A 24,382-nucleotide genomic window follows, 5' to 3' on the forward strand; every position below is an offset into this window, starting at 1 on the left:
CTGCTGGGCAGCCCCAACATGCCGGAGGAGACACGCTGCAGAGCACAGCACACCGCTCCCTGGCTGCTGCCCGCTGGCCTCCTGCTACAGCCAGAGGGGACTTCAGCATGCCCTTTCCTTCTGCCCTTTCCTAATGAACTGACAAGCTGCCTTTTTCTGGAGAAGCATCAGTTTCACAGCTCGGAGTGTTGGTCATGGGCAGAAGGGAGGCAGAAAGCATAAACACTGGACGTGGTCTTTGCCGGGCACACCGTACGTGTTCATCAACAGGTTTTTCTCTTGGTGCTCTACACTGAGCATTGCTCATAGATGTTACAATAAGACACAAGCCTTTCGGGAATAAACAATACGAATATTAATGACTTATTCAAAATGACCATGAAAGTTTCCTTTCAAAATAGCTAAATACAGGCATTGCAACCAGGGTGGTTCCTGATGAACTGCTGGAAACAGTGTCTGCTATTTATATGCAGAAAATGGGAAGAATTTAAAATCTGCAAGGGTGGGACAACATAAAGCAGACCATGTCTGTCTCATGAGCAGTAAGGGCTGCCACAGGCAGGTCAAGAAAAAGAACAGAAAGGCTTGTTGAGCAGCAATAGAGTTGGTGGGACATTCAGTTGGCCTTGTAACAGCCTAACCCAAATTTCCATCACCGGTACTTGTCCATCGAACGCCAGGCTTGGACGTGCTTACGTACTAACTATATACATGGATTCATAAAGCCTAGAAAAGTAACAAATACAGCTATTTCTATCCATACAATCTCTTTTGTTGAGATAATCACTCCTTAGCAGTATAGCTTTAATCATAATCAGTTCAAAGTTGCCTTTATCTGAGGACATAAGAATGGATACTATTTATTCAAGTCTTCTTCTGGGACTCCCAGCTCTCCAGACTACCAAGTAATGTGGATATTTACTGGTAGGGGCTACCCACTACTGTCCATAGAATACACACATCCAAAACATAGAAAATGAGCTGGATTAATGGGACATCACCTGATTAAACAGTCAAAAGATCCATGTCTAATAAGGACCTACAGGTCAATAGTGCAGAACCCAAAATTTTGGTACTGGTTTTAGGGTATTAAGTGCATACTTAAATCCTGCATTGTTCAATCTTTAGTACAGGACATTGCTCTTCAAAATAACTTTCCCTGTCTTTGATACTTTTAAAACAAAATCTGAAACTAAAGCTGAACACACAAAACTGAACAGAAATATTTCTGTAGATCTCTTCTTTAAAAAATGACTCTAAAACTCCCCAATAGGTTGTAGCAAATAACCGATGGAAAACAAGACTACTTCAGAAAATAAAAATATGAGAAATTCTACATTATTATACACAGACTCACAAATACAGAAATACCTCTGAAAGCAGGTACCTGTACCAAAGATTTCACAGTAATCACAAGGGCTACTCACCCACTGAGGCAATTCTTGCTTTTCATCATGCTGCCTTCTCATCACTACCACCTAATTACTTAACCACTGTCCAGGATTTTTCCTTTCACCCTGTCCAAAAAAACAGAAAGATGTTTCTGTGTATAATATTCACCATCACTCAGCAAGCATCTATGCAGAATTGCCTGATATACAAGCTATGTGGAATTATCAAGCGATTTCTTTTTTTTTTTTATATGTCTTTTAATGTTGTTACAACTTTTGTTATAACAATATTTTGCATTTTTATTCTATGGCATGAAGGATTACTATCACATCTAAAATCACATATAAAATATTAAAGCAAATTTGCATTAAGCCAAGTTAACAATATGAGTTTCTTGTTTTTTCTGAAAATCAAACCATGTATTATTTTGACATTATCATGTTAATTCAGAAGAAAGTCTTGCAATGGACTGAGGCCATCTAACCAGCAGTTATTTTATTTTATGACAACATCCAAGTTTCAAGGTTTTGGGTTTGTTCCCTATTGAAAAAAAAAAAAACGCCCCAGAAGTTAAATTTTCCAGTAATTTAGGCATGTTTTTGTTTTACGCGTCTAGTCAAGGCTTGAATTATTCCAGTTTCCAAACTGGGCTCTTGTTCCCTCTCCCTCATCAGTACCTTCCTGTGGCCAGTTTCACTGAAACAGATTCATCTAGTGGTGTAACTAAACTAAAATGTTCTGACCTGTGCTGTATTTCAAGTGTAAGCCATTTGCTCAGCAGTACACAAAATCCAAAGGCAGCACAAATGCTGCCCCTGAAGACTCGGTAGAGTAGTACTGGTGAGCATTGGTGGTTGGACTGTATCAGCAAGGCTTTAAATTCTCACCTTAAAAGAAAACAGCAATCGAAGCAAACTCGTCCTTAGGAAATGTGCAGCTTGGAGCATCTCGGGCATCACTTGCCTTCCAGAAGCAGGCTGCCAAGGCCTTGCACATCACATAATTTCAGAGAAAGCAGAAGACACAGGGCAGCCCCCCTCCCTCTATGAAGGTCATGGTCAGCAAAAGTGCCAGAAAGAGCTTCATGAGCCCATCAGCTCTTTCAGAAGAGCCAGGGCCACTTTTGAGTCCTCTCTCCAAACAGCACTGCAGAAACTACCAGCAGCAGAAGCCTCTCCTCCCGTGTACTCACCCCTGGCCGTGCAGCTGGGTCCGTGGCCATCCTCCATCCTTTCTTTTTCAGGTCTTGCACACACAGCACTGTGGGTGAGCGGCGGCAGCAGCACCTTACAGGCATCGCAGCACTAACCCAAGCATGCAGGGGGCTGCTCCCACCTTTCCAGCTATTGCCTCCAGCTTCTGAATGCTGAGATGTCTCCACATTTCAGCAGAGGTTGTTTTTGTTGCTTTTCATTGCAACAAGGGAACAAGAGGGGCTAGAAACACGCTTTTACTCACCTTAAAAAAAAATAGAAATAAAAAAAAATCTCCAAGTATTAGCCTCCCAAACCTCTGCCTGAGTTGAGCTGTGCTATAGGCACATATTGCTCTGTAGCAGGCTAAATACAACTCTACTTTGCTGCCAACAGGGATGTAGCTGCCCTGTACCCACAGAAAACAGCTAGTTCTTAGGGTTTCCAAAATACATCACTTTGCTTTACATTCCTGCAGCCAGCTGGCATCCACAAAGATCGCTATCACAGTGAAGCTTAGAAAAGCATCCAAAATATCTCCGGCTTTACTGCCGGCTTTATTCACAGCAAATTTGATTGACCAATATTTATCAGCCACTATTAAAGCTGGTTTAATCTGCATAGAATTCATATCAAATTGCAGGCTGGTAGAAAAAAAGACAACACTGATCTGTAAGGAAAGTAGCAGTTTCAGTCACCAAACAAAAGAAAAAACTGTCCACGCTCAGAAAATCGTTACAGCTGAATTGACGTTACTAAAGGGCAAGCCACCCAGGTTAGGCGTGTGTCCAATAATAATGACGGCTGTTCCTAAGGCACAAGCAGAAATGTCAACAGAGGTTGATATCAGTTCAGCTTAACTTATATGACAGCAGTGTACTACAGTTTTATCTTTTTTAAACAGGAGTTTATAGACGTTCCTATATCTACATAAATGTCACTCAGAAAATATTACCAGTAAGTGTCTTAAGAATGGCAAAAATCACTTACCAAGGATTACGGAAAAATAGGTGCTCCTATATTCATTAGTTTTAGTGCAGTTTTTAGAAATGCCATTTCGAAATGTCTTCATTTTAAATTATGCCAGAACCTCACAAATATGCCTTCCACCAGCTGGATGAAAAATTGGCACTATTTTTCATTTCTTAGGATATATTAAAACACTAGATTGCATTGCTGGGATCAAATGTTCTTACAAGCTACGAGCTGAAGTGCCATAGACACTCCAGGACGTTACCTACAAGTGACTTTCCTTGCCAGAGCGGTGCGGAGCCAGGCGACCATACCTGCGGAGCATGGTGCTGGCAGCCCTTGGCTCCTGAAGTGCTTTCCTCCAGTGCTCCGAGAGAGCCACAGTTGCCACCTCTTTTGGAATGCCACTTTGAGTAGCATATGGGCACAGGACCTAGATTAACAGTTGAGTGTGCAAATTAACCTGGCTGGGGGACAAGGGGAGCATCTGCTGCTGCCATTATTTGAGTAGGTTTTGGGCTTGTGCATTTGTGAAGGAAGGTTGCAGGCACTTGGGTCTGGCTGGTCGCTCCCCAGTGGCACTCTGCAATGGAACTGCATACTCATACAAGCTGCAAAGAAAAGCAGAAACCTACTGCAGCTTACCACCTCGTATGGATTGGCACACAAGTGCTGTCAGAGCTTATATTTCAACTTTTAAACATGTGGGATGAGGCTTTCAAGAAAGCTCTGGCTGTACTCACAGGGACAAACTCTGAAGACAGGTCAAAACCAACCAAATTCTTGGAGCCACAACAGGAGCCAAGAAGTTTAAGACTTTGGTTTTAAGTGCCAATATTTCTTTCAAATTTATGTGTCACATTTCCTAAGTATACAGGGTTCCCTGAACATCTGAAAGCTTTTGGAAACTCAAGTCCTGAGCTTTCCTGCTGTTCTCCATTCTGTGCAACATTTGATGAAATCTGTTATTTATTTTGCTTAAGAGTAAACCATGCACAACGAAAAACACTGACACAGATTATAGGCAAAATAAATATTTTATTGGTTTATTATACACGTTTTTTAAGAAATCAGCCCTTGTGTCTTCCTAACACAATTTAAAATCTTACAAACTTTTTCATATAATATTGTTATATTTGAAACTATTTTTGATTAAACACCTTGACATAGTGCAGAGAGTTTTAGTAGATGGAAATGGCAAAGGAGTAAAAGAAATTCCAAGCACAGCAAAATGGGATATTACATATCCACTAAATGTCTATTTGACCACATAAAACCTCCAATGACTTCCAATTTGCTCCATTGGAACAAACGCATGCTCACCAGGCTAACTGAAAATACACTCAGTGAGGGATGGGGAAGGAAAAGAGATTTTTTCCATGTTCCCCATAATACAAGCAAGGTCGTTCATTCATTCCAAGTTGCACATCCTAATTACTTTCAGAAGATTGGTACTTTTATTGCATTTTGGTTAATATGAAGCAGAAGAGAACTTCTCTTGGTATGACTGAGAGCAGTCAACACAAAGACAAAAAACAGTGCTTAAAATAAGGCACTTTTCTATAGAGGGTTGGGCATACAGTAAGGAAGCAAATAAAATCAGAAGTTGTCTTCTACACAAAGATAAGGCTTTCAGTGTCAGAACTTTAAGTAGTTTTAAGTAACCTCACGTCATTCTACCACTCTGCTAATAGTAGCCGCCCCAAGAATTAACAGCAATTTTTCACAACAGGATTGTTTCCTTCTTTTGAAGTGGCACTAAATAACAGCAGTGGAAACCATTATTGGTTGTTTCAAGCTCTTAAAGTGGATCAGTTATTGCACAATAAATACCTCATAGAGGTCAGTGTTTTTGGGGGTTTTTTTGTTGTGTTTTTTTTTTAAAAAAAAAAAGCTAGGCTGAACACATCTGTTATTTATAAATTGGTTATGTCTGGAAATCTTCAAGTTTCATGATGCATCCTTAGACAAAGAAATCAGCTACATAAAAATTTACAACAGGGACGTACAAATAAATAGAGCCACAGTTTTGTTGACATTCTAAGGAAAGCAATGAACTAGTTAAAGTGTCTAAGTCTTTATAGATGAACTCAAGGAAAGGTACACATCATAGAACCAAGCGTCGAATACAGTAGCCTATCTCAGCAGCTTTAACATCTCCTGAAGCAAAATTAACTTGACACTTTCGACAGTGTATGCTGCCCATAGCAGAATCCCACAGCATTTCGGACTACATCGAACCTTACAGAAAAGAAAAAGCAGGAGGAATATCTCAATTAGATTTTTGGAAGTCTGCTTGTTATGCTTAAGTGTGTATTTTGTTAATATTCATATCTAAGGCAAGCAAACTAAAGAAATCGTCTCACAGGATGCATTCACATGCAAAGGCATCATGGAGCACTAAAAATCAAGGACCACTGCGTGAAAGCTGACAGTAGAATGGGCCAGACTACAAACTAGCTGATATTCCAAAGCTATCCAGGATTATGAGTATCCACTGTTTTTAATAAACTTCAATTTTGATCACTTATCTTGCAAGGGGAAAATGCAAACAAAGCAAGGCTTGTTAACAATTCCATATGAAAAAAAAAAATGTTTCTGGCAGATTCCCAAAGATTACCTGTAGTACCAGTTTCATGGCTGTGTATCTTGCTTTGCAGTTGCAGATCTGCTTTGGGGTGATACAGCTGCTAACAATCCACTTACTATTTCTCGTCTTATTTCACCAACAATGGATTCCTTGATCTGAAAGGGATTAGCCAAAGTTTTAAGGTCAGTAAGTTATATAACCAATGGATAAAATTAAATGATATTGCAGATACATTTGACATTATCGACATATGAAAAAGTACACCACAAAAAAGTCAACTTACAAAAAATGCAGATGGAAAAATGTAAGAGGGTTTCTGTTGGAAAAATAACTCTAAGTAATTTTAAAGTTCTTGCAAATCGTACAATTGCAAACCAAACTTGTTTTATTTTTCCAGATGGCAAATGTATCTAAGTTTTACACTTAGGATAACTGGATTTATGTTACGACAAAATACATTTGAACTATGCAAAGTTCTGCAAACAGCCTTTCAGGATATATACATCAAAAACACCCCAAATGCACTGCTTTTTGACATCAGTTGCTATCTCTTAAAAAGGAAGGCAGGACTGATCTACCTCACAAATGGATTACGCTGTAGGAAAGGTCCAAATCCATGAACATGAGCGGCTGTTTTCACATAAATCAAAACATAAAACAAGATGAATCCTAATTACATACTTTCAGCAGCAAAGACAAACATAAAACTTCAATAGCTGCTCACATCATCAGCTGGCCACTGGGATATGATCTATGCCAGCAAAGACTATCTTTCACAGGACTGTGACAAAGCTTATACAATTACATTTTACATAAAACAAATGCAGGAGTTCCTAGTAGCAGGCACCTGAGTGTGGCTGAGGCTAGAACAAAGGAAGAGCAGAGCGCTGATGGCTACAGTAACAGAAACAAAGGAGAAAAGGAGGCAAAACACAGTTCCACAAGAGCACATTATGCCAGAAAGGAGCAGGGTATGACAAAGAAAAATAACATGGGCTGCTTGTAAGTAGGAGAAATCTTTGGCACCAACTCATTTTTCGGATGGACTTCAGGAAGGACTAACAAGTCAGATGCAGTTCCCAGGACAGGGGAGGACGACGGTGGTGAAAAAGTGCAGGGGTGCAAAAGCCAAAGCCCAGCCACGGGGGCACTCACAGAAGCACTTATCAGCCCCGTTAAGCAGTTTGCTCTCTCGTAAGTCTCCCTTCTTCCTGGTGCGTCAAAAGGATTAAGCAACAACGTCAGAAGGGTGGCAGCAGCATTAGCAACAGGTTATTTATCCCTCGTTCACATTGGCAAGCAATTCAATCTCTAAACCATTAGTGGCAAAGTTCCTTGTTTCATTACTGCTTTGCATCAAGCAGAAATTCAGAGACTCTAATACTACTGAGAAACAGGTTTCCAGTTGGGCTTTTTGCTGATTAACTGACAAAAGAACAGCCAGTGTGTAACAGGACCTGGTTTACCGACGGCTGCAAGTTCTGAGGATGTCTATGCTGATGCACACACAGACTTACAAAGCTTTAGGACTGCTGTCAATGCAGTAAGGGCTTTGGGATATAGTTATGCAGCATGGGAAAAAATCTTCAACACAGCACCCTGGCTGGCCAGCAGGCCACTGTCGTAAGAAAGCACCATGATGCTTTTCTTCGCCAGTATCGCATGAGGTGAGTCTGCAGGTACACTACAGAACAGTCATCGTGTGCCCTTCTCTTGATGGATAGACAAAAATAAACCTCACTGCCCAAAGAAAATTGATAAAAGCTTCCCAAATTCGCAAGTAAACAGACTAGTACAACAGACAGTCCTGCGGTGAAGCAGAGACCTGAAGGAAGGTGGCTCCTGTTCTATTCTCAGCTCTTCTAACAGCTTCTGGTTTGACCTTGGTGGATCACTTGAGCTCTCTGCTTCTCACCTTCCCGCCCAAATGACAACAAGGCCACCCTTTGCTGCTTCTTTTCACTGCCACTGTTTCCTCCCTCCCTTCCAGACTCATCAAGGTCATTCCTGCATGGCAAGCACAGCATCGATTCCTGCAGTGGCTCAGTCCCATGTGTGAGTCATGACAACAGCCAATGTTTGCTGTTTTCATTACAAATTACTTAGGGCAAGGTGCACCTTCCGTTTGCTCTGCAGACAACACAGCCCGCTGCCAAGGCTTGCTCCATACAAAAGACAGAAAGCAGTCAATGAAAGCTCCACCAGTATTTTTAGCAGCTGAATGAAAAATTGATCATTTGAAAGAAAACAGAACCCAGTCATTTATGGCACATGCACTAGGTTGATAAAACACTAATATTCAATATTGCATTAATAACACAGTACCACATTCATAGATAGTATTACTACAGTAAACCAGTGATCTTTCTCCCCACAAAAGATTTACCATTTGTGTAACATTATGTTGCTGCTAAATAATGAACCAATTGAGAGTGAAATGTGCCACACTGGCAATTCTGGAGAAGGGCGCTCTTCACCTATGGATGGAAAACGGGCACGAGGCTTTTCAGTCCTCACGCTCCTGACCTGAGGTATGTTTTCTATAACTAAAGAAAAAATATTTTTTTCTCATGCCACTTCTTCATGGCAGCAGCTGGTGAGTTTTTATGCTCAAGATAGCAAGATGAGGAGCCCAGCACCTGCACAAGGGAAGTATGAACAACCAACAGACATTTCTGATCAATGCTGAGCTAACAGGGATTTGATTGGAAAATGGAAAAGGGAAGATTCTCTACCAGACCGTCTCTCTGTCCCATAAAGACCCATTACAGCTCCTTAAAACAGATGTTGACAGGAAAATGATACATTTCTTTGAAGTATAACCTCATTAAATGTCATTTACAATGAAAAACTGTTAGCGAAACCCAAACCTACATTGCTCTTAAGCAGAAAGCTTTTTAAAACTATCACATCTTTTTAACTGCAGAACAGCAAAGTGAGGAGGGCCTGGTGGCACTCCTAGCGACACTGTGACCTAGAAGTCAAGCATTAAGTGCTTCATGTGATACTCCAGTGGAGGTCAAGCTGTATTTCCATCAAAACAAGAGGGCCACTGTTAGGCATTTCAGCATTTCACATTTTTGAACACTTTTCTGTGGGAGTTAGTCCATTAATACTAAAAGTTAACACCATGGGTTTTCTTAATGCCAGCAAATAGTTACAGGTCAAAGCTCACATGCATTACAACCCACCCAGGCATATTCTGAAACACTGCCTGACTTTTCTTTCCCCTACACGAGGTCATGAAGCTACAGAGAATGGGAGGAATAAGCAAGGGTTTAACATTTGTGAGTGTATACATCAAGAATGCATCCTACCAGATTTCTTTTTTTTTTACAAGAAAACTGGAATTCCTTTGCTAACAACAGGGCTACTTAAGGAAAACACATTTCAATTTATGCTCTGTTTTAGCTCTTATAAAATACAGAAGATTTTCCTGACCAGTATTTAATAGCATATTCTGGCTCTGCAAAAACTACCAGGTGCTTTGAGCCAATGCATCTTCACCCTGACCTGCAAAACTTCTCACACTGAGAATCTGAGCCCATCCGAAATAGGCTGCCAATTAAGTTAAACTCAGGGACAATCTCTCTGTGTGCTCAAACATTCACAAAGTGAGTCAAGCTCAGTTATTTGCTGACTACTCATCTTTGAATAGTAGTCTTTCAGTTCAGTGCGGATTCTTTCAGCATTACAATGTCCTCAGTGGCACACAACCCAAAGAACAATCTCTTTGCAAAGTGTACACATCTTTATTTGCTATCAATTAATGAAGTTAAAAAGAACTTTCACACAGGCTAACCTCAGAGAAAATATTGACTGGAATAACTCTGTACTTTGACTCCAGCTCCCTTCATTGTCTCTGCTGCTTTTACAGTGTATTTGAATTACAGTGCTCTCCCTCTCTCAGTTTCTCCTTTAGCAACCCTCCACAATGACACCACTCCTCCAACATGCAGATTTTTACAGAAGGGCTGGATACAAATGCAACATCCTGGCTTCACTGCAGAATCATCAGCAAAGCGCAAGGTGTGATGAATATCTGAGCATTAGGCAAGGAATCACTTTAGAACAGCATGAAAGGAAAAAAATGGACCAGAGAGAGAGAATTTGGGACATCTGGGAGTATTTTATGGCATCTTCAAAACAAGGCCTTTCCCAAGATTCTTTCCAACTTTATCTACTTTGGAGAAGATGACAGCAGGAGGGTGGTAGAGGGAAGACATTTAAAAATTGAGTGCTTGCCCCCTGCCTAATTTCTTCCTTTGCTTTCAAAGTACAGGTGTAAAGTTGTAACATCACAGGCTCCACTGTAAAGATCAGTGACAGCCAGAAGATGTTCAGCGTCTAATGCTGAACACAGTAATGATGAGGTTGTTGGTCTGGTAGTACTTCACCGTGAGCCGACTGCGGTACCCTTCCTTCCACAGAATAATGCCATTTTCTGTAACTCATCCCACTGACTCTAATGGCACTACTGATCAGGTGAAGCACTATTCAGCACCGTGAGGCTACTTATTGAAAGCTGGTCTCCATTCCACCTCACTGCCAAACTTACCCTCTTTTAACATCAGCACTTCACTGATGGTAAATGTTTGTGGCTATGCATTATTCTTTGCACTCTCAGCCCTAGTTATTTATGGGGATACCCGAAGGTAAACAAAGTAAATATCTTCACATACTTCCAGCTATCATCTTCTGTAAGAACACCCCTTAGTAATGCTCTACTACTGCACAGTCTCATTGTGCCAAGTGTAAAGTGCCTACACATAACAAAGCCCACAGTGAGTCAGCCACGAAAACATCTCCACTTTTCGGAGACAGACACAGCAAAGTCTTGTGGTCAGACGATGAGTAAAAGGATACCTTATGGTCTAGTATGCTGCCTCTTTCTGCACTGAGAGAAGAGTGGTGAAGGTGTGGCAAAAGATTCCTCTGGGATCACAGCTCCTGTTTTACCACGAGATGAGTGGCCTGCCTCTCATCTGTTTTAAAGACAAAGCTAAGGCAAAGCTGCTTCCAGTTATTCACAGCCTCAATGCAAGCAGACCCGGATGGTACCACAGCATTAAAACCTGCCCTGTTGCACATTCCTGAGCATGACACCTCTCCTGGTCTTCAGTCATTTACGGCAGAGCCCCACAAAAAGATTCAAGAGATGATCTAAAGGCTAAGGGTCCAATGACCCTCAGCTAAAGGCTAACTGGAGAGGGAGAGGGAATAAACACCCCATTTCTTAACCCCCATTTCTGTATTCACAGCAGAGCTTGCTCCACTTTATCACAGGCACTGCTTTTGAGAACAAGAAGTCTCTTTTGCTTCTTTTTCCCATGTATACTATTGGCCATAAGGCTTTCTGTCATGCCACTGGCAAACAAAACATGCAGTTTCAGTCCTGTTTTTTAACCTAGCCCACAGGAAAAATAACCAAGCACCTTTCACTTTCACTGACTGCCATTAAAACTAGTCCAACAGCAATGGTCCATCATTCTTAAAGTCTGAAATAACTACTCATCCAACTTCAGCTTGCTTCACTTCAGTGAAGTGGTTTGGGGTAGAGTGAAAGTATTTTTAACATTTTTTACAGAGTTGTTTCAGAAACAGCATTTCTTCAATCAAGTTAACTCGAACCTGGCATTTCAGCAAGCAAACATGAGAGAAATATTCACTTGGGAGTCTGAAATTCTGCTGCTTAACCAAGTAGTAGAGTTGGCAAATTCTTTCTCACCCACACTTATAGTTGTAACCAGCTATTAACTTACCTGCTAACCCCTGTCATTGAAAAAATGTCTACTGCTTTGCACAACTGTGGCTTGAACATCTAGTGACAAGCTCTGAGCCTTCAGAAATGCTCAGTAACAGTATGAAGTCTTGGCTTGAGAAGGAAGAGAAAACCCCAGTGGCCAACAGTTAGAGACAGCCTGTCTTCAGGTTTCAGTAAACACTGTTCAAACATCCTACATCTCAGCCCCTCCTTCCTCACCTCCCGTATGACTTGCTGCAGCTCCTCCTGCTCCACAGTTTTATGGATTTCATCAACCAAAGGCACGAGAGGGACTTTTTCAAGTTTGTGCTCCACCTCTGGCTTGGAATCTGCAAGCTCATCAGAGCTTTCCACCTGCTGTCCAGCGCCTGCTCTCACCGGGGGAGTTGGTGTTAACGCAATGGAGGCTCGGTATAACTTCTTGCTTTGACCCTTCAATTTTCCTGTTAGTTCAGAGGATCCAACACCAGCTTTTCTACCTGCATGACCGGAGCACACTGAAGAGGAATCAGAGTTTCCATGGGAGAATACAGACTCTGTACCCTCTGCTGGGAGAGTTTCCAGTCCAAGATCTCCCAGTCCTAAACCCAGTTCAGACTTCAGAAATGACTGCTCTCGAATAAGTTCAGAGACCTAAGGATTCAGAAAAGAAACAGTCCTGAATAAGCATATAAAAAAAGTCACAGACACAACTATGCTTTCTTGTTATTTATTCAATCACTTACTCATTCCCTCCATGTAACAAATACAGCTATAAAATAAATATATGCTTTGCCTTTATGACTGCAACAAAGAGCATCATAAAAAGGAATGGGCTTTTTTGAAAGCCAACATAAATATGAATTGTGGCAGTTCCCCAAGCCACTGACTTTTGCAATACGGATGCATGCTGCCAGAGCCACTGACAGAGACACACGTAAAGGCTTGATTTTGGTTTTCTTTGCTAAAACAATTCAAGTTTGTTCGTTCCTTTCTGCAGTCTTTGAACTACTTATTTTCAATAGCATAAAATGCAAAGAAAAACAAGCAATAATTTTGCCTAGAAAACTCACTATGTAGTCATTGTATCAACTAAATGCAAACAGCACCTCACTTCTACACATTCCTCTAAAAAACAGACAGACTTCGCAGCTACTTATACCTATGGTTAAATTTCCTTAAGGGAAAGTGCTGCTGTTCTCAACAGAACTACTCAAGTGAGTAAAATATTTCTAAGATTATGTGTCAAATGAATTTCCTGCAAACTTTTTTAAGAAATCCCTTCCTGGTTCTTTTCGTAGTAAAACATACGGCACACAACAATTACTTACTGGTTCAATGACATTCAATGGAGAAGGGCATGACAGATTATCAGCACTTCTGCTTCCATACATGCCCTGAAAAATAAAGTCAAATTTAATGCATTAAGGATGTTTTTAGAGCTGTCAGAAGCTAACATATAAACATGCCTTGTCTCAGATAACATTCTGTAAAAGCAGAAACTTGGAAACAGGAAACAAAGTGGGTTGGAGAAAGTTTATTTCAGTCATTTTTAAAGCTGGCTCTCTTCTATAAAAGGATTTTCAAATAAAAAGATATTTATATGGTTCAAAGAACGCAAGTTTGGCTTGGGATCACAGTAATACCATATTTTCCTGCTCTTGGGTTTCAATTTTTTTCCCATGATAAAATACTGAAGAGGAAGATGTGGCCTGTGCTTGTGCAGCCTTTACAGAAGAGGATTGGCTAAGAAAGAGGAATGAAACCCAGGAAGAACATATGATACTTCTCGTTTGTCCTTCTTTTGTTTGGCTGATGACAGAACTGCAGCAGAAGAATGAGGAACAGTCTTCTGCTGAGTTAAAAAAAAGAGAAAGTATATCACCATGCCACCAATAAACATATGCAAGCGTCTCTTTTATCACCCTCCCTGTGCTTCTGGGAAGTGTTTGTGGGAGCAGAGCTTCTCCCACTGCTTGGCAGGGAGCCACGCGTTCATCTGAAGGAGCTGCAAAAGGCAGTGGAGGAAAAATCTGAAGAAGACAAATGGATTTTCCTGGGGTTTTTTGATCCATGGATTGGCAGAACTAGAGGGGAAGCACACCCCATTTCTTGGGAAACACTGTGCATTTCTTGTCTCTCTGCCCTCATTTCACAAGAAAATCAGTTTAAGGAAACTCCAGTAAGACCATCACCATCCTCCAGGGATTTTAGACATGAGCACTACCTACCAAAACTTGGAGAACTCAGGATCATGATGAGGAAAAAGAAAAAAGCACTGACAGAAAAGGTCTTAAATCTCAGACCTAAAACCCCAGAAGACATGTATTGATACATATTAATACCAAGAAAGTCCTTCTATTCTTTTCTCCACGATCCTTTTCTCCAAGATGAAACGCTGACTGGAAATAATAAAATATAACCCCTAATAATACGCACAGCATCATTAGATTTCCCAGATATCATCCCACTGAAAGAGTTTTAAGAATTTTGAATTATTGACATTACACTGAGAAAATACATAATGATGTTGCAAAACTAATACTTACTATGTGTGTCTGAGGTCTGTAAGGTGAAGACATGTGCAGGCTTCTCAGCTGGTCTTCCAAAGCAAGCAGACGTTCTTCTAACTGCATCTCTAACTCCTGTAGCTCCATGCGGACAGACTTTCTCAAGCTCTGTAGCTGATCAGCTTCGTATCTTTATCAAGTACGTCACAAAAAGAACAAGGGAATTCACTGCACTCAACTGCACACCACAAAGGGGGAACCGAGCAGGACAGTCCCATGAGTAAAGGACTTCGCACAAGAGAATTCAAAGTGGAACACTTCATGGAAAAATTAGATGAATGTCTAGATGGAAGAAAAGTCTTTCTCCATTTATAGCAAATATGTATCACTTCATGGAGAAAACTAAACTACATAGTGTATCACAGAACATTCTCCAAAACTTTTAGCTTTAAATGCTTAAGTATATGCAAGCAGAAAAAAACGGCATTTATATATATATATCTAATCAAATCCAATTTAAAACTAGTAATACCAAAAAACACAGAGCAACACAGTAATTGCGTATTACTTCTCCTGCATGGTTCTAGGTTCCCAAGCAGTCGCAGCTAGATTGTGGCCATGGCACTGTTGTCTAAGGCGGCCAACTGATTTCAAACACATTTGCTTTTAAAGTGATTGGTCAAGAGCTGATTCAACTAAAGCAAATATATAAGCAGTTTTGAAAATTGTTCCAGAGCAGCTGCTGCTGCAACTCATGGCGAGCACAAACACACAGAGCCAGAATATGAACACCACCCGTAGCCTGCCAAGTGGCCACTGTAAGTTGGAAAACCATCTGAATGCTACAGTGTTCATTCTTTATTTACGCCTACAAAGGTGGGGAGAGGGAATTCTAAGCTGAAAATCTTTAAGGCTTCCCTCTGCCCCCACCATCCTATGTTCAAGTATCCTATGATAAAATGTACTGCTGTAAATTACTTTGGAGAAAGGATGAAGAAAAAACCATCATCAATTAATGAGAAACAGAGATTAGAAGAAACAAACGCGAAAACATTCTAGAATGAACAAATACAAATAAGAGAATAAACAAGTTTTTGGCAAAAACTCAGCTCCAGCTCTGTTCAAATTGAAACTACTAGATTTCTTGCTCTGATTTCAGGGGCAGCAACACATTTCCTGAAGTGCCAAAATATTTTCTCTTTTTTTAAAAAAAAAACAACATTTTACCTTTCTTCTTCTGTCATGTGCTGATAAACTGTTGTCTGTTGACGTAACATAGTCAATTCCAAATCCATCATTTGGGTTCTGAATAAGTTTAGATTTCGCCTTACCACTTGTAGCTCCTGGAAAGTATTCTGGGTTAAAAAAAAAAACACAAAACAAAACAAAGAACATAATGCATTACATAGGAAAACTGATTTTAAAAAAATCCTGCATCCTATAACCAAATTTGGCCAGATGTGCCCTTTGAGTCAAGCAGAACCTCAGCAACGTCAGTATACTACAGAGGCTGCATGTTGTGACCTCACAATAATTCAAGAAAACAACATTTTTAGATGTATCATGCAAGCAAACGTATGAAAGGAGTTCCATATACTTAGATAAACTCCTTTTTAAAGTTATTCGCACGATGGAGGCATCTGTTATTCTTGACAGCAAAGATAGGGAACTGCCTGAAGTTAGCACAATCTGTGGCACATTTCGGGATGTTTCTTCGTATTTTATCTTGACTAAGCACCATGACGTGAACAGGGTTCACTTACTTCGTAGAGAGGTAGAATGGATGATCTCTGAGCAGTGTAACTGGTGGCAGCTGAAAGATCCTGACCCCTCATCACTGGGTACTAGGGAAGAAATAAACAATTTGAAATGGAAAACTCAATGATCTTTTTTATGAACTCATCATCTCAAACACACAGATACTTGAAAAGCAGCCACTGTTATAACACAACTTTTCTGGCATTGTGATTTCTGCTGTCTATGTAACTATTGTATCAGGAAAAGGGAACCCTAAAAAATGGCAGTGCAAGCTCTTAACTGAAGCATGTGCACCAAAGGCAAACGTGCTGCAGATAAAAAAAACAAATCGATCCTACCTGACACAGTAAGTAGCAATAAAAGCTAAGTTTTTATGCACTAGGCATTTTACACCTGAAAACTCAATAGTCTCAATTGTCTCAGCTAATGATAAATATAGCAACTCCAAACCCAGAACTAAGCAAATTAAACTGTGTCCCATTTCCAGATCATAATTACAGTCACATTTGTTGTGGGGTTTTGCTCAGTTCTTAAGTTTGGGGCTTTTTTGTTGATTTTGTTTTTTAATCTCACTACATTGCCTACACCCAAAGACCCCTGCATGCTAATGAACTCTCATGAAAACAAGATCGTTGAAGAATTTCTGTTTGCATTCTGCATCAACATAGGCAGCAAAGAGATAAAATTCAGAAGCTGTTACATGTAAAGACATGGCACAACAAAGAGCGGAAACAGCAAAAACATTTACCTTTTCAAATGTGCAAAAGACAGCTTGTCCAATATAATTTTGAAAGAATTCAAAGGACTATTGACACATCATGGAAAATTTGAAACATGTTCATTCATCCTGATGAGTTTTGCTCAAACATGATCACATCAAGGGGACATTTTGTTTTTCCTTTCTCAGTTTTCTCTGTTGCCTGTTCTATCAGGGATTTACCTACTCCTCTTTATTCCTTCCTCAAATCAAAATCATATATTTGAAACACCTCAGCTTTTTCTTTAGCCGCTGAGTATTCTGTGTGCCAAACTCGATATTGGCTGTAGAAAAAAGCAGCACCAGGGGATACATTTTCATACAAACCTCTGCAATGAGAAGGACCAAGGCCCCAGAACAGAACCAGTCCAGACAAAATATGCTGGAAGCAGAACAAGTGGGCTAGGAAATGTTATTATCCCCTCTGATACTATTATTTTTTTTTTTACATTGAACTGGCCTGAGCCAGTTATGTACATAACACAGATTTTTCTTCTTCAGTAGGTTTACTCTAGCATGGTATGTGCCATAAAAGTACAGTAGCATGCTGTAACCTTATACAAATCAAGGCTGCAATTGGAACATACGAGGGAGCTTTACAAAGAAGGTTAAATTCGGCAAACGCCTACTGCCAGGCACACCGTCCACTACCTCGAGCAATGGCTGACTTAAAACACAGTTGACTGCAGTTTTCCACTGCAGAACTGGTCACAGTACCAAAGCTCATACTGAGGAGCAGGGCCAGCTGATATAACCAAAGCCACGCTGGACTAGCCTGCAACTTTTGACAAGTGCCAAAACACAGCAGGGGTCTAGAAAAGCTCACTACAGCCTACGCAGGTTTGCACTCACATAAAACCCGCAGAGATTGTTGAAGTTCTACAACTGCATAGTCTTCATGTATTCCTATATAAGCAAGCAGAGCCTGCAACTGCTCTGCCCACATAGCCTCCAGCAGCAGCTTGCAGGCTCCTAAATTTGATCACCTCCGAAGAGAGCTGCAGTAGAGGGATGGCAGAAGAGAGAGAGCTGGCAATCAGGAGGGAAAGAGCAAAAGGTGTGGCAGAAACTGGTAAAAAAAAAAAAAAAAAAAAAAAAAAAGTGCTTGCATTTTAAAGCATTTATTTTCTAAGTGATGAGATGGACAGAATTTCACATGCTCTGACAAAACGGATTCTTAATAAATGACTGATGACATCAGGAACATGTTGGCTAGCTCCAGAGTTGAAAGTGCAAAAGACTGGTATATAATAGCACAGAAACACATAGGGATCAATCGTCACTGACATCATTAGTGAAGCCATTGGACTTGCAATAAAAAAAATACATTTTTATCAGTTGGATGGGAAGACAACAGACATCAAAGGACTGCCAATATTTATTTTCAAATCTAAAGCTAACGACTCTCATCGTAAAATAATAGCTGATAAAGCATACACTGTTCCTCCCTCCCACCCAAGAATATCCACAAAAGTAAAAAAAAATAATAAAAAAAAAAAATCATCAATCTGGGTCAACTGTCAACTGCAACAAGAAAATATCAAATGCAAAAATAGTGGAGCACTGGAAAGATGATAATTTGCCACTTTAAACAGAAGTTCCTAAACCATCAGCAAATCAAACTCACACAAAATGTCATTTTTTTCCTGATCTGTTGCACTACGCAAAGGAATATTCAGGTTAACATCTTGGTTTTCTAAGTTTAAAATCAGAAGCCCTTTTGCCCGTCGGCAAAATTTGGCTTCCTCTTACCTGTGACAGGTTCTGCAGAGAGTTTCTGATGTCGTGTAGGACTCTGCGCAGCTGCATCTCCACGGTAGAGGGTGGGTTGATGGCATGAGGTCGATGAGGAAATCCAGCATGCCTTGGGGAGAAGGGGCAGCTGAAGGGGGACAGCAAGGCACCGAAGGAAGAGCCAGAGATGCTTGGGACACTGTGGGTGCTCAGCGTCCTCACATGCTCGCAGAGCGGTCTGTCCTGCCACTCGGCAGGGAGGGAGTGGAGGGAGCAGGTCGACTGGGACATGTGTGCCGGTGTGTGCAGCGGGCAGCTCTGTACCCTGGTGGGACTGGGCTCCTCAAACAGCCTGCTGGGCCCAGTCGGGGGAACCTCTTTCTTGGAGGATGATGGCGCAATGAACAGCGTGGATTTGCACACTGGCTGGCTAACGGCTGCCTCACCCTCACTTTTGTCATTCTCAGCTGTCACTTTCTCATCTTCCTCCACACGTGTGTACTTGTAGGTGAAAGAAGGAGGACTGCACAGAGTCTCCTTTCCTGGAGTTAACTGGACATTCACAGAGGACACCACTTTAACTGGATTCAGCAATGCAGATGGGAGAGACTGAGATCGCCTTAGAGGATAGCCCGATTCAGCAAACCAGAGTCTCTGCTTCCTCAGGAGATCTTTTGACTTGGGTAGAGTGCATCCGGCCCTAGAATCAGATGTGCTGATGATCCTCATCTCGGCTCTTTGCAAGGCAACGTGAACCCTGTCCACAGACGATGGGGAGGAACTGCCACCTTCCAGAGACTCCAAAGACTTGAGGATATGGTGTGTGTGGTACTGAGGAAACTCAAACACACTGCCTTCCTCCAGCAGGTCCAATTCTTTTTGCTCTCTGGAAATGTCTTCCTCTTTAGAGCTGACCTCTCCTTGGACTGTCTCTGACATATGAGATGACTTGCTTTCTCGTCCTTGATTTCGTTCCATTTCATAGTCAATACTTTTTCTATCTTCATTCCTTCTGTTCTGAGAAGGTACCCCTACCTTTTGTCTCTCTACTTGGGAGATAATATCCTCTTCCTCATCCTCATCATCCTCATCATCTTCTTCCTCCTCCTGAAACTTATTGAAACAGGGCAGTTCCTTGGCTATCGGTGTCTTCTGTTCCTCACTATGCGACGTCACCGTTGTCTCACTGTCACAGCTGTCAGCACTGCTTCCCATGCCTTGCAAAGACTCCTGAACCTAGGAAAGATATGAGCCAGCAAAGGGGTGAACATACTGGACACTCAGCCACTGCCTTCTCAGACGTCAGGCCAAGTCCAAGTCCATATTCATTGGGCATTGTGGTGGGGAGCTGAAAGAATAATGCAGGTGCAAGAAAAACAGTGAAGGAGAACAAAGAAATCATAGTATCAGATAGGTTAGAAGCATATTGAAATACAACACCAAAAGGAGATATTTATTTTTTTAAAAAAAGCAAACTATTCACACATTTCTTTACTTTGACAATAAACTCTTTACTGCCAGAAGAATATAAGCAGTAGCACACTAAGAGTAAAATGCTAGTATTTTAGGTAGCAATGACAAAGCGATAGCAGGGTGGCAGTACATGGCATCTCCCGTATATAAAGGCTCACAATCAGTGCTGCAACACAGGGTGGTTTTAGGGAATGCATACAGAGAAGTGAGGAGAACTGCAGACCATAGTGAAACTAGTGTCACAGGACAACACTAAGAACGGGGAAACAAGTCTGCCCATAATGCTCGACCTGTTTTAAGTCACAGAACTGTCTGACTGAGAATCTCACATCTCTATTGAAGACTGTGTCCAGTACCATTACGCCCATCCTTCCTTCCTTTCTCCTACTACTTCTTCCCCTTTTCATTCTAAATCACAGTTTAAAACAGAGCACATGTATAAGGGAGCTGCTAATTTAATAGGTAACAAATAGCAGGAAAAGCATCTATGAGAAAGCGAAAAAAAGAGACCTACAGGTTGTAAAGGATATTCTTTAGGCTGGCCAGATTCACTGGTATATTTGCAAGCAGAGAAGACATTTTCATAAGAGTTTGTGCTGTAAAGTACAGTCTTAGAAGTTTACCATAGTTGACGCACAAACTAGAAATTTAGAGAAGCTTTTCCCATCTCTAATTTCTGCAGCTCTCACTGCCATTAGGATATTAAATATTAGTTCCTTCTTGAGAGATTATTTGTGATGTATGTCGGGCAATAGTTCCTTCTCCAACCATCTAGAAGATTTCAGTCATAAAGGTCCATCTTCATATGCACATATTTAACATTGCACTCACTGGCACAGCCACAAATTCATAAGGAAGACTGTGCAGATTCTGACTCTTTCAAATCAAAGGTATCGAAGAACAAAAGATTGTAATGTCTAGATGTAATCAGGTGTGCTACAAGTGTGCATATCTGTCTCTAATCCTCCATCACATTGCTCACTTACAAGTCAGGCAAGCAAAATGTCAAGAACTTGGATGGAGAATTCTTCTAGCCACTTTGGTAGCACGAAACTTCCCTGCAGAATATTCCATCTCAATGCCAAAACCTCACTTAGAAATCTTTATTTTGGATGTTCAGGGATGAAAGCCAACATGGTTCCAGTTTTTGAGTTTTCTCCTGAGTTTCAGAGGAATGCTACGGCTGCCAGAGTCAATTATTTAACAGTAGATGGCACTAACTTACCGTGCTTTTAAGAAACAATATACAGCCCTCTGTATCCCCTTCATCTTTTCACAGATTCTCTTCACTAGCTGCCAAGTTCTCATTTCCCCTAGACTCATCATTTACCCGTATTTTCTGAATTCAGCTCAGCCACTGGTCTGAATAAAGCAGTGAAGGTGGCAGAAGAGATCCTAGCAACTCCATGGCACAAACCTCGTGCAGTCTCAATACCGCTTTTCAAAACAGCACAATAGCAAGCAGAAAAATCTCATCCCTTTACAGCCAACACAAACTCCACCAGTCTGCCTTCCAGTGAAGGGGCACTTAGTTGCAACATGTTGTTAATAGACTCTTAATCAGGTTGCAACCAACATAAAGATCAGGAGTGAGCAACTCTAACCTGAGTCACTTTCTAACATGCCTGTTAAATTCAGTGCAGTCCCAGTTTAGCAGACAGCAGAATCAGTACCTCGAACTGTTATGCTCATTACAGAGACCCAGGCTCACGATTTCCTTTATTCACTCTCCTGCTCTTGGAAAACGTAAGCTGACGTTTAAGGGAGATGCAAATTCTAGCGCTGTCTTGGCTTTCATTTTGGTACTCAGTTCAAAAACTACTAAACTGGAAGGCACAGAATACCAGTACTAAAATGGAAAAGCAGCATTGATGGTTGGGGTGGGTGGGAGGGAATCTCTTCCTAGTAAGTGTGAAATAGCTTTTAAAATGTTTGGTATGCCATAAGGAAAAAACCATACAGTAGCATAAAAGAAAGTTCAGCAGCTGCAAGCCACAGAAATGAAATTACTGGTGATACTTGGAATCCCGTCTTTGTATTTCTCTCGTTTAGGTCCCAGACAGCTAACCGATGGCCTTGAGGCCAGGATCCGGCTCAAGACTTTTCTCTGGCTGACTGACATGCCAACCAAATCCTGGTTATTACTGTGAGAATGTTTTAGGAGAGGCAAGGGAACACCTCTCCTAAATAGCAGGTACAGCACTGCATAAATGTATGTACTGGGCAGACACCTAAACACCGTGCAGGAACAAAAGCCTCCCCTAAGACACGTGGTCTTTGGTCAGTATCACAACAAGTTCTGAGACCAAGATCAAAGGAACTGGGACTAGAAAGAGCGTGGGAGCTCAGGATCAACTAAACATCAGTATACCTTCACAGTAAAGTTAGAACAAAATTGTTTTCACTTTCTGCTTGCTGCTAACTAAAGAAAAAAAAGAAAAAAAAAATGGTGGGCGGGGAAGAGCAGGAAGGTAAAAATGGTACAAGAAATTAAATGATCAGAAGAAAACCTATAATCTTTCATAACTTTAATCTTTACCCACTGAAGCTGTGAGAGGAACACACTATGATTCTGGAGCCTGTCAGTACAAAAAAACACATCAGAAACATCAAACAAGACATACTGAAGTTAGAGCTTATTCCTGGCCCAAGTACACCCAGATTATCCTACCAGAAAGGCTTTTAAATTTTAGCACAGTTCTGCAAGGGACTCAGAAGATCCAGCTCTGAAAATTAAAAGTTTTATAGGATCTAGACTGATGGTCATGATAGCAGCCAAACACCAACATCCCTCCGGCCCTCCCCAGGTCCCTGCTGTCCCACAAAAACTGGTAATATTTCATCCACAGTATGAGAACCTTACCTGAAGCTGATTAAATGGAGAACAATCTGTGGAGGAGTCCTCAGCAAAGCCACTGCTGTCAGAGTGCTGACTCGCAGACCGTAACAGCTGATCTGTTTAAAACAAGTAAAACCCAATCAAAATTACCTTAGCAAATCACAACCTTTCAAGCCCAATCACATTCAATACATGCTTTCCTTTTACATCAAAGTAACATTAAGTGGATAACACAATACCTTTTCAAGTTTCACTTTGAACAATACAGAGAAACAACTTGTTTGTTTCAAGCAAAACCTCTTCTCATGCAAAGCCCTACTTGTGAAACTTCAAGCAGCGGTGGAGGAGGAACCATCTTTTACATTTTTCTTTCCTGTGATGTGGAAAAAACTCCACTCTGCAGATGTGGCCACTGCTGAAGTTTTCCTTCCGCAAAACTGAATCACTGGTTAATTCACATGCAGGCAGTGGAAGAGCTGCTTCTGTATTGACACGTACAGATTCACCACCCCTCCTGATCATGGAGATAAAGGAGATCACTGGTCTTCTGCCAGGCTACACCACCCTGCACACCCAGAGGAATGGCATCACATGAGCAGAGAGGGCAATGCACAGGGCTCTGCAAACAGCCAGAGATGGTCCACTGCTCGTTTGGTGGACAAATACAAAACATCTCTGACACATCAACAGGCAATCTGCCAAAGCACGTTCCCAGCGCTCATTTCATACAAGCAATAGAAGATCCTCCTGCTTGTTCCTTTACTTACATTAGGTAAGTGTTAAAATGCCTAAAGAGGCTCTAAAATCGTTGGTGCTACCCAGGAGTGGTTTCCTCTGGTGCAAGCACTATATCCACAAAGCTGCTTTTCAAGATGTCAGTAAGCCCTGCAGTGCAGTACTACAGGTATATTGGTCCTGACTAGACACAGGAGGCACCCACCAAGTGTAGGGTTTACCTTACAGCACCATAAACATTTTGCTTAGCCAGATGGCAGCATGGGCAACAACCGCATCTCAACTGTAGCTCTCAGCAGAAGTGTAACATGGGATGAGACCAATGCAGATGGGATGAGACCACAATGGCCTGTAGCCCCAGAGCCCTGTCTCCCCCTCAACCTAGGGTAAGAGCTTGCTGCTGCCTTCTTGGAGGCTCGAGGCAGAATTTTGCCCCACATTCCTTCAACCACCTACCTGTCATCGTATAATTAATCCCAGTTCACAGCTCAATGCATTGGAATGCATTATGAAAACTGTTTTGAAACTGCTGGATATTCAGAACTAGTATTTTTTAGTATAAATTTTGATGAACATTTCACTAATGCAGAAATAAAAGCCTGCACAGGCCTTGAAGTTTGTGAGCACCAGGAGAGGCAAACTGCCCATTAACCTTCTGTATCAGTGATTTCACACAGCTTTCAGGG

The 24,382-nt window shown here is 41.3% G+C and overlaps 1 protein-coding gene across 2 annotated transcripts in view; it reads right to left on the reverse strand.

Annotated features, from left to right (window-relative positions):
* Nucleotides 1-4,575: 4,575 nt before the first annotated feature.
* Nucleotides 4,576-24,382, reverse strand: part of ITPRID2 (ITPR interacting domain containing 2) — a 42,480-nt gene continuing 22,673 nt past the window's right edge. For both annotated transcript variants that reach the window (XM_080400244.1, XM_080400245.1), the window contains 9 exons: nucleotides 22,986-23,077; nucleotides 18,668-19,885; nucleotides 16,164-16,244; nucleotides 15,628-15,755; nucleotides 14,440-14,590; nucleotides 13,222-13,287; nucleotides 12,131-12,544; nucleotides 6,178-6,302; nucleotides 4,576-5,798 (listed from right to left, as the gene is read on the reverse strand). In XM_080400244.1, the coding sequence (XP_080256370.1) occupies nucleotides 6,192-6,302; nucleotides 12,131-12,544; nucleotides 13,222-13,287; nucleotides 14,440-14,590; nucleotides 15,628-15,755; nucleotides 16,164-16,244; nucleotides 18,668-19,885; nucleotides 22,986-23,077 (2,261 nt within the window). In that variant the 3' untranslated portion in view covers nucleotides 4,576-5,798; nucleotides 6,178-6,191. The remainder of the gene's footprint in view (nucleotides 5,799-6,177; nucleotides 6,303-12,130; nucleotides 12,545-13,221; nucleotides 13,288-14,439; nucleotides 14,591-15,627; nucleotides 15,756-16,163; nucleotides 16,245-18,667; nucleotides 19,886-22,985; nucleotides 23,078-24,382) is intronic.

Source organism: Falco punctatus (genome assembly GCF_963210335.1).
Source record: "Falco punctatus genome assembly, chromosome: 8".
Classification (NCBI taxonomy): Eukaryota; Metazoa; Chordata; class Aves; order Falconiformes; family Falconidae; genus Falco; species Falco punctatus.